Source organism: Galeopterus variegatus, unplaced genomic scaffold (genome assembly GCF_000696425.1).
Source record: "Galeopterus variegatus unplaced genomic scaffold, G_variegatus-3.0.2 Scaffold649, whole genome shotgun sequence".
NCBI lineage: Eukaryota > Metazoa > Chordata > Mammalia > Dermoptera > Cynocephalidae > Galeopterus > Galeopterus variegatus.
In genome coordinates this window covers 468,628-478,437 of record NW_007726760.1, presented here as the reverse complement: position 1 = coordinate 478,437, position 9,810 = coordinate 468,628, and the positions used below count along the sequence as shown (strand labels likewise).

General features: G+C 43.5%; 1 protein-coding gene across 1 annotated transcript in view; it reads right to left on the bottom strand.

Annotated features, from left to right (window-relative positions):
- SOCS7 (suppressor of cytokine signaling 7) overlaps positions 1 to 9,810 on the bottom strand; it is a 36,311-nt gene that overhangs the window by 23,627 nt on the left and 2,874 nt on the right. The window contains 3 exon segments of the mRNA XM_008570981.1: positions 369 to 391; positions 481 to 628; positions 3,764 to 3,828. Of these exon segments, the coding sequence (XP_008569203.1) occupies positions 369 to 391; positions 481 to 628; positions 3,764 to 3,828 (236 nt within the window).

Genomic DNA, 9,810 nt, shown 5'->3' with positions numbered 1-9,810 from the left:
TTTGTCTTTTTTCCGTGTCCGGCAACGGATCGCAACCCTCAGTGTTGCCCCCGTACCGGACCGGGGACCGGCAACGGGATTGCAACCCTCGGTGTTGCTCCCGCGCCCCGCTCAGCCAGTGAGCGGGAACTGGTCCGTGTGTGGGATCCGAACCCTCGGACGGGAGCGCCGCCGCGCTTCCCAAGCGGCGCACTATCCAGTGCGCCGCCAGGCCGGCCCTGCAACAATCATCTTAATCTGGCTTGCTCTGCTTGGAAATCCAGAGAGTAAGGATATTCCTAAAGCAGCCCGATTGCAGTACATTCAGGGCACGATAAATGTAAATCTAATTAATATATCATAACATGCAGGTAAGAGACCCATTTAACCACTTAGTGAGATGACAGGGGTGCTGAGAAAGGGACAGGAAATAAATTGAGTCATCATTAGGAGCCCAAAAGCTCGTTGGCTCCTGGCAAAGAACAAGTCCCTAGAGCTCACCCTCCTGCTAGGGCAAGAAGGCAGAGAAGGGAATAAACTATACCTAGGAGGCTGAGGCTTCTTCTCGGAGGAGGAGGGGGAGTTGGAGGGTGTGGAGAGGTCAGGCCCCGCTGAGAAATGTCCACGTCCACAAGCGACACTGTTTCACCTGAGGGATTCACGGAGCAAGCATGTTACAGAAGCACTTTGCCCAAAGCTGAGGCCAAAAGCAAAGGGAAGCAAAGGGCAAGCAAACAAGACAGAGGTTCATGGCTGCCAAAAAGCTCAACATCTAATGCTCCCAAGCTGGACTCACCCCTAAACACCAGTCAATTCAAAATTTTATCATACCTTTGCCCTGTTAAGGGTCAAGGATTCTTTGGAACAAAAACATAGGACTGACAGTGAAAAAGCCATCTAATTCTGGTTCTGCCACTGACTTACTATCTAACCCTGAAAAAAGGGGCTTCTTTATCAAATGGAACCTACATCATTTATCATTACAGATTTGTATACCAATTTCTGCCTTAGGGAATAAGGCAAGTGGCTTATTATAAGCCCAGACAGACACAGTAAAAGCAAGTGCTGGAAAAAATGTAAGAACTACACGTAAGCTGAATGCAGATAAAGGTCCCAACATTAGCCCCCACTTCTTCCTGGATGGCTTTCCACATCTAGATTTTCCACAGTATTCATCCATAAGAGAATTTATCATTTAAGATATCAGTTAGTTCCTAATAACTGAGGCTGCAAAGGCTAAGAGTACATTTACAACCCTAAAATTTGGGTTGGCCAAATTTTAGCTCAGCCAGTTAGAGCACAGAATAACACCAAGGTTGAGGTTTTGGATCCCCATACTGGCCAGCTGCCAAAAAAAAATTAACTACTTCCACAGTGTATTAGTCTGTTCCTGTCGCTTCAATCCACTACACACAGTCAGCCAAAAGTCGGGTAAGCTTAGAGGAAGCTTCTCAATAGGAGCTGGGGGAGTGGAGGTGGGGAATATGGTTTCTCTTTACTTCCCAGCATGTCCTACAGTTCTATCCTTGCCATAATACACTACTCCTTGCCACCCAACCCCATCTACCCCTCTCCACTTGAGTCACCAGAGGATGAAAAGATATTTTATTAACACAGATTAATGGCCAGGAATGGGTTTTGCTGGTCTGATCCACAGGTCAGAACTCAGGATTTCTCTAATTTAGCTCCTAGAATGTTATTTCTTTTTCTTTTTTTTTTTTCTTTTTGTCTTTTTGTCTTTTTTCGTGTCCGGCAACGGATCACAACCCTCAGTGTCACGCCCGTACCGGCTTTTTTTTTTTTTCTTTTTGTCTTTTTGTCTTTTTTCGTGTCTGGCAACGGATCACAACCCTCAGTGTCACGCCCGTACCGGACCGGGACCGGCAACGGGATCGCAACCCTCGGTGATGCTCCCGCACCTCGCTCAGCCAGTGAGCGGGAACCGGTCTGTATGTGGGATCCAAACCCTCGGCGGGAGCACCGCCGTGCTCCCAAGCGGCGCACCGTAGCACTGCGCCACCGGGCCGGCCCTAGAATGTTATTTCTTATACCTTTTTCTTATTCAGAGCTGAATTAGCCCCTCAGCTGGTATTTTAATGCTTCTCAGCTAAGAAAATAAGTTGACCAATATCTTAGAAAGGCCAGGAGTTGAGTTTTCAGAATCTAAATACACAATTTTTTACAAAGGTCTCGAACACTAATTAAGCAGAAAAGCTTTTCTAAAAGTCATCAGTGAGGATGGCTGGTTGGCTCAGCTGGCTAGAACATCGTGTTATAACACCAAGGTCAAGAGATCAGATACCCATACCGGCCAGCCATCAAAAAGTAAAAAAATAAAAAATAATAAAAGTTATCAGTGGAAGATGTAGGAAGCTGGACTCATTACACAGCTTGGTAACTTAAAGCCTAGCTGCTCAGAGCAATGCGCCCAGACAGGTGTGTTTCCTGACAGGTCAGAGGTCCAGATTTCAGGTATAGCACTTAAATAAAGGATGTAATTCAATAGAGCTAAGGCTGTCCTGAACCTGAAGCTATGAATGCTGAAGTTCCTCACTTTAAGGAGGAAACAGTTATGAAGTAGAAAGACATGCTGCCACAGGATAAGATTCTCTGATACTGAGCTAGGGCTAAAAACAGAGACTTCCTTCCCCACTATAGCAGATGTCTATACAGGTACTAACTCACTCTGACAGCTCAAGGCAGTCTACCCAGTTGGGGGTGTCACTGGCCTGCTTAATATCTTCCTGGAAATGTCCATTCCCAAATCATAATTCCTCCAATCATGTTTTTTTTTTTTTTTTGTCTTTTTCGTGACCGGTAAGGGGATCGCAACCCTTGGTGTGGTGTCGCCCGCACCGCGCTCAGCCAGTGAGCGCACCGGCCAGTCCTATATAGGATCCGAACCTGTGGCGGGAGCATCGCTGCGCTCTCAGCGCCGCACTCTCCCGAGTGTGCCACGGGGCCGGCTCCCAATCATGTTTTTGAGGGACACAATATCCAAAGGAGTTTGAGATTGGGATTTTTTAAAGGCTTCTCAGTCACAACCAATGAGGAGTCCTCAGTTTTTGAGACTTGAGGCAGTGTGGTAAAGACTTTCTTTTCTACAGCTTATTCAAGCAGGAGCTTCAAATATGACTGACATAACAGAAGGTCTCCCTCTCTGAAAAAGTTCCCCATAAAATGAGAAGGCAGTTACCCATTACACAAAAGATAGTCAACAGCCTTCCTGCTTCAGCAACTGTGTTCCCTGCTCCAAGAGGAGATTTAAATTAGGTACAATGAAGAACTCGTAACAGCTGCAAGAACTGCCAGCCCCTAAAATGGGTAAGACAAGAACTCACGTAATCCCCTTTGCCCAAAGTCCTTAAAAATAGACAAGATGATCATGGGTCATTTTTATTAGATAATCCATGAACTGCCTTGGAAGCAGGAAAAATTGTATGACTTCTAGAGAGTCTTTTATGTACTGTGAGCCCATAAATTTGTAATTTCTACTTTTAATTTATATGTGATTACCCTGAACTAAGCCCTGCATAACTGCTAGGGCTGTCTAATTACCAACAAGCAGGCTTGACCCCCAACTATAAAGCATCCAAAGTCAAGAACACATTCCATACCATACAAATAGCATCACCCCAAACCCAGCGGGCATGCAATGAAGGAAATAACTACAGACACGACTGAAGCTCCCTCTGTGATGCATCTCCAAGTGTTTCCTGACAGGTCTCCCAACACTCCTGCTTTCAGATGTCAGAAGAAAGAGAAAGATATCTATCACCCTTACCTGTGAACAGGGGGCTGAAGGAGACTGGAGAAAAGGCACTTTGAGTTCTTGTCAACCTGGGTTTCCTAGAGGGTGAGAAAGCACACAGGGAGAATAAAGAGGAGAAATGAACACACATGCATTTAAATCACACAACATTCAATTCCAGATGCACTGAAAAACAAAGCAAACCCTAGTTATGGTCAGCAACACTCTTGTAATAAAGCCTAAAATTTAAAGAGGAAGAATGAAATAATTAAGGCAATTCCTTAAATAGATTTGCCTACAGAATTCACCAGCCTACAACAAGCAATTAGAAATCCCTTTGGATCTCTCCATACCTAGCACATTAAAAGAGTAAAATACCTTGAGTGGTAATTAGCAAGTCAATTTCCAAAGGAAGGAAGTCAGATACAGAGTTGATTTTCATTTGGGAGCCAAAAAACACCCAGCTCTTGACCTGAACAGGTGTCAGCTCAGAGCACCAGTTTTCCCTGTGGGCCCGCCTCTAAGAGTAGGAGGTCCCAAAGGGAACCAGGGAACATATCCAGCCCTGAGAACAACACTATGGGATGCACATGCAATCTTCAGCCACAAAGACCTCCTATGTCTGCACAATTGCCCCAAGGTGTAGGTTAAAGCCATCAGCTAACAAGTGGGCCTCCTCAGGTTAGGGGTTTGGCAGTCAGGAGGAAACTCCTTCCCCTCTCAGCTGCCAGTCACACAGCTCTCCCCATGACTTCTCCTTGATGCTGCTCCAGGGAACCAGCCTGAAAACCCAGATCTCCTTTTGGTTACACACCGAACATTTCCTCACTCTGTACCAATTTTAACTAGCTTTTCAGTGAGAAATGAAAGAAATCCAAAAGACTCCAACAAAGACTTTCTGGCTAGAAATGTGCTAAACTCAAAAAAATCGCCTCAGGATGACTGAATTGACTACAAGGGAAATAATTTGTTGAGGTGATGGAAATATGCCATATGCTGGTTGTAGTAGAGGTTATGATGGTTCTTTAAGTTTGTCAAAATTAATAAAACCAGACACCTTAAAACCCTAACCCTCAATAAACTAGATTTAAAAAAAAATCCCACCGCAGAATTGAGTACCTGACTCCAGGCATCATAGCCGGCTCACCTTCCAAAAATACTCTCACCCAAATGGCTAAACAGAACATAAACTCTTTTCAATCATCAACTGCACCAGCAGAGGGGAGGGAAAGCAAAGAAAATCCAAAATGAAATCCTATTTTAAATGATTTGAGTTCAGAAGATGTTTATGCATTTATGTTTTAACTCAGATGTCTGAGCTTCTCAGAATTTACTTCAAACAAAATTCCAAAACCATCCACAAAAACCTTACTCAGAGCTGAGACACTGGTCACTTCCTTCTCCTGCCCTATCTTCACACTCACTCTGCAGCCTCTTCCATGCTGAGACTTGAGGGCTCTAATGATGATGCACACTGTGAAGACCCCACCCACAGCACACACAGGAGAGGCGGCTACATTAAAAACAAGACGCAACCACACACAGTCCCTCTATGAATAAAAGTTGCTCATTACTGTCTGCAGCTTAATTCCAACAATCCAGAGGGCTGGAATGGAAAGTTAATTCTACTGGACATGGACTTTAAGACTGCTGAAGAGCTTCCAAGCTGATTTTTATTTGATAACTTGTGGGTACAACATTAAACTCAGCAAGTAGAAACCTAAAGCACTGGCCTTTCAAAAGGTTCACACCTCAGCCATTTGGCCGTTTGCCTCTTTTCAAAGGAAGCTGCATTACTCTGCCATCTGCCCATGCTGGGGACGAGTCTCTTCCGTGCCAGGCACTGAAGAACGGCAGTACCCAAATGCACACATCTTGCGGAGGCCTTCTCACTTCAGCTCATCTTCTCCCCCGCCCCTGGCATACTGAAGAAGAAAATCATAGTTTCTAGGATCTAGAAAAAGAAAAACATCTGAATCTAAACCCAGGCAGAGCCAGTTGAGAGCACCAAGATGGTTTTTCCTGGCAAACAAGGAGGCCTCATGGCTGGAAGCTCAAGAGGTAAAAGGTCTAAGAGGCTGAAAGGCTATTAATAAATGTATGTGCTTCTTTCCCTCTGAGGGTAGACACTGCCTAACTAAAAACCCAAAGCAGTTTCTGCCTCAAGGATCCTGACAGCATCCTAATGGCAGTCATTCATGAAAAGACCAATCTAGATGACTGTTAAAAAAAAAAAAAAGCAAGTGAATAATTAACATAAAATTGAGGAAGGGGGTTACCTGGCATAGGGGCAAGATGTAATCAGGAAGCAACGAATCTTCAAAGGTACTGGTAACTTTCTATTTGCTAAGCTTAGTGATGGGTACCTAGAGCAAGTGAATAATTAACATAAAATTGAGGATGGGGGTTACCTGGCATAGGGGCAAGATGTAATCAGGAATCAACGAATCTTCAAAGGTACTGGTAACTTTCTATTTGCTAAGCTTAGTGATGGGTACCTAGATATGTACTGTATTTCACTATTATTCAAGTAATACACTTTATACATCCCCTTTTGTATATATATGAAATTTTGAGAATGATAAAAGCCATTATAAGCTGATGTGCTGTTTTACAGACTCCAGATAACATTTTAACTAACCCTATGCTATTTATTCCTCCCCAGCATTAGGGTGCAAAGTTATGCCACCATAATTTTGCCAGTGGGCCACTTGCATCTTAGCAGCAGAAAGACTTGAGGAGTAGGGTCGGGTAGGATTTGGTGGGCTATGCCTTGGGTGACAGAACAGGACAGGGGCAGAAGGCCTCAAGCAAAGGTCTTCTTTGCTGCTCGCAGTCCTCTGTGTCAGCTATGTCACTGCCTGTGCTGTAGGTAACAAAGAGACAGAATGCCTCTGTCCATTTTCACACTGCAAATTACTAATTGTACTGCAACAGATTTATGGGATAAAAGGAGTTAAAAGCATTAGACCAGACAGGATAACACACAGATATAACCACTGGCCAGATTTCAAATTCCTTAAAACCTAAAATATATACAATGAAGCAGTAATGCCCTCCCTCTCTTAACCATAAGTTTCCTCTACTGATGCCCTAAGACTTACATATGTCCTTTTCTAAAGTAACTTCCAAACTAGGATGTCCAAATACCAGGTTTTATGGCCCCAATGTACCTCTGTCCCTGCTAAAACACAGTGCCAAGTCAGCCAGCCTGTGCCATTTCCAACACATCATAAGCCAGTGTCTGCTCATGAGCTGCAGGCACAAAAACCATGTGCTCATTTTTAGTTCCAATACACAGACATCTGTGCAGCAAGGTCAGATCCAAAACTTCATCATAAACCAACTAAAGAACCTATGGAGGGAACTTCCAGGGAAAAGCCAAGAGGCATAGTCCAAGGTCTAAAACCTTAGGCATGGGCCGGCCTGTGGCTCACTCAGGAGAGTGTGGTGCTGATAACACCAGGGCCATGGGTTCGGATCCCATACAGGGATGGCCGGTGAGCTCACTGGGTGAGCGTGGTGCTGACAAACCAAGTCAAGGGTTAAGATCCCCTTACTGGTCATCTTTTTAAAAAATAATAAATAAATAAAACTTTAGGCATGATGTTGGCAGGAAGAATGTTAAGGAGTGACAAGGCACAAGACTCAAATGGACAGATACAGATTTCTAAAGCCAGAGAGCTCATTCTAAAAAAGAGCTGCCAACCACAACTGTTTCATGGAAAAATAGTTAAAAAGATCAACAAAGTGTGGACCCAAAACCCAAACATAAAATCAGAATGTGCTCACCACACCATAAAATTGTTTTGCTCTCAGCATGTCATGCTATAACTCAAAAAGACCCCTTAAGACCTGAAGACCCAAGGAAATGGTGAAAAAGGTTTCTCATAACTGCCAGCTCTGTCCATGGACAGCAGGGCCCCAAACTGATGCCAAGACAGCCTGCCTCTCTTTCCAGAATTGGATCTTTTTCCCCAAACAAATAGATTGAAAACCACTACAGAACTGTTCTCCATTTCTCAACCTTGCAACTATAAAGACTACCAGTAATTGCCTCAATTGTTAACTTGGTAAATGTGAATCTTGAAAAGTAAACAAGGTACCCATCTTCAACCAAGTGTGTATTATGTGATGACTCAAAAAGGTCAAATCAAATGCTATCTCTCACCAATTCAGAAGACAATCAGCTCAACATATGTGAAACAGACAAGGGAACTCCACTGGTTTTCCTGAAATAGCAATTCTATATTACACCGAGACCCACAGGCATTGAGCCCAGATCTTTGAATTCCAACATATGTGTGTTAACTAAACCAGTTCCCCAGAACAGAAACCTGATTAGTATAGGGGCCCATTTCTTACTTCACTTAAAGAAGAGTTCTTCTATAAGCTAACTCACACTAAACTTAAGACTCAGTATATCCAGGAAGGTCCAATTAGCAGATTCAAAAGCATCTGACAGGAAGTAAAGTTTTGCTTAGTGTTAAACATGGGAACTGTTAAACCTTATAAAATGATTGTAGGAAGTATTTTCCAGTCGATAGCTGAGGAAAAGGTAGATGTTGGAAACAGCAAAGAGAATTATGCCCAGAGGTTACTGTAAAAACCCCAAATTATACAGTAAAGGCTGAAGAGGCCCATAATTAAGTCCAACCAACAATGAGGAAGAAGGCATATACCCCTTGGCAAAAGACTGAATTTCTCGCTTCCAGGTCCTACCAATCTTAACAAGAGAACACATTAAAAATCCAAACTCATCCTTCCTCGCAACAGGGTGGACTTACTTAGGAAGTGCAGTTCCACAGAAATCACAACTATCCTGGCCAGACTTACCAAGTTTCGCACAGCTGCAAGGCTGCCAACAAGACTGGCACATAGTAAGCTGTGGAAAAGCTAGCAAGCAGCATCAAATCGTAAGCATAGAAAAAATTTACTAGTTCTGTCTTATTACTTCTCTTCCAAAAAGCACAAAATATACCTAGATTTCTCTTGTCTACAATCTACTCCTATAAGGACATGAACAAGACAGTCATCACTCTCCATTTTACAGAGGGGGAAAAAAAAGGGAAGCATGAAGACAGATTTGGCCTTCATCTCAAAAGCTGATGCTGGAGTTCTAAATGGAATCTAGACTTTCACATTCTCTAAACATGCTGCCTCCAAACAATAGTCAATCAAACATTTATACACAAATACCTAGCTCTTCTCCAATTCGTCAGAAAAAGCCCTCGGACCAAAAAATGTAATTCTCCAGTGCCCTGAGCTACGCTTCTTTGCAGAGCTACAGCCCAATTTGCTCTGCAGCAGAAATCTGTATTGTGCTTAGTGTGAGGGCTGGTGACAGAGCAGCCAATGACCATTAAATTCTGCTTCCAAAGGCAAAAAACCATATAATGTTATATGCCTTTTCCTCTTCCTAATCTATTAGACATAACAGCTAATTTCACGCCACACCTCCTACTTGGCTTCTCCAGAATCTTAGACCAAGTCTTGGTCAATATGGAACAAAGGCAAGATGAACCACAAGAAAATTAGCAATCTATCCTGTCATTACCCACAGCTTCAATCCAGCCTTCCCCCCAACCCCCATCTGATAAAAATTTCATTTGTGCCGGTAAGTGGAGTATCCAGTGCAGAACCTACCACAAAAAAGCTGTTTCAGCAGCCACACACTTTTAAGACCTGAGCTCCCAGCAAGAGTTCATTAGGAGACAAATGCAGAAACATCAGCCAACCTAAAGGAGCAACACACTGATTTCTCTACGGAGTTTGGGTTTGGGCAGATCCCCAAGGTGAACCCAAGGAACAGCTGTTCAGAAAGGACAACAAAGCCAAATGGAACCCACACTTTCCTCTTGGAGTACCCAAGTTCCCTTGAAAAGAGAAGTCCATGGATGAGCGGATTCCAATCCAGGATCAACTAGGGAGCTTTTTAGAAATTCAAACTCTTGGGCCCCAGACATACTGATCTTTTCAAAAAGCTCCCCAATGATTCTTTTTTTTTTTTTTTTTTTTTTTAAAAAATGACCGGTAAGGGGGTTTTAACCCTTGACTTGGGGTTGTCAGCACCACGCTCA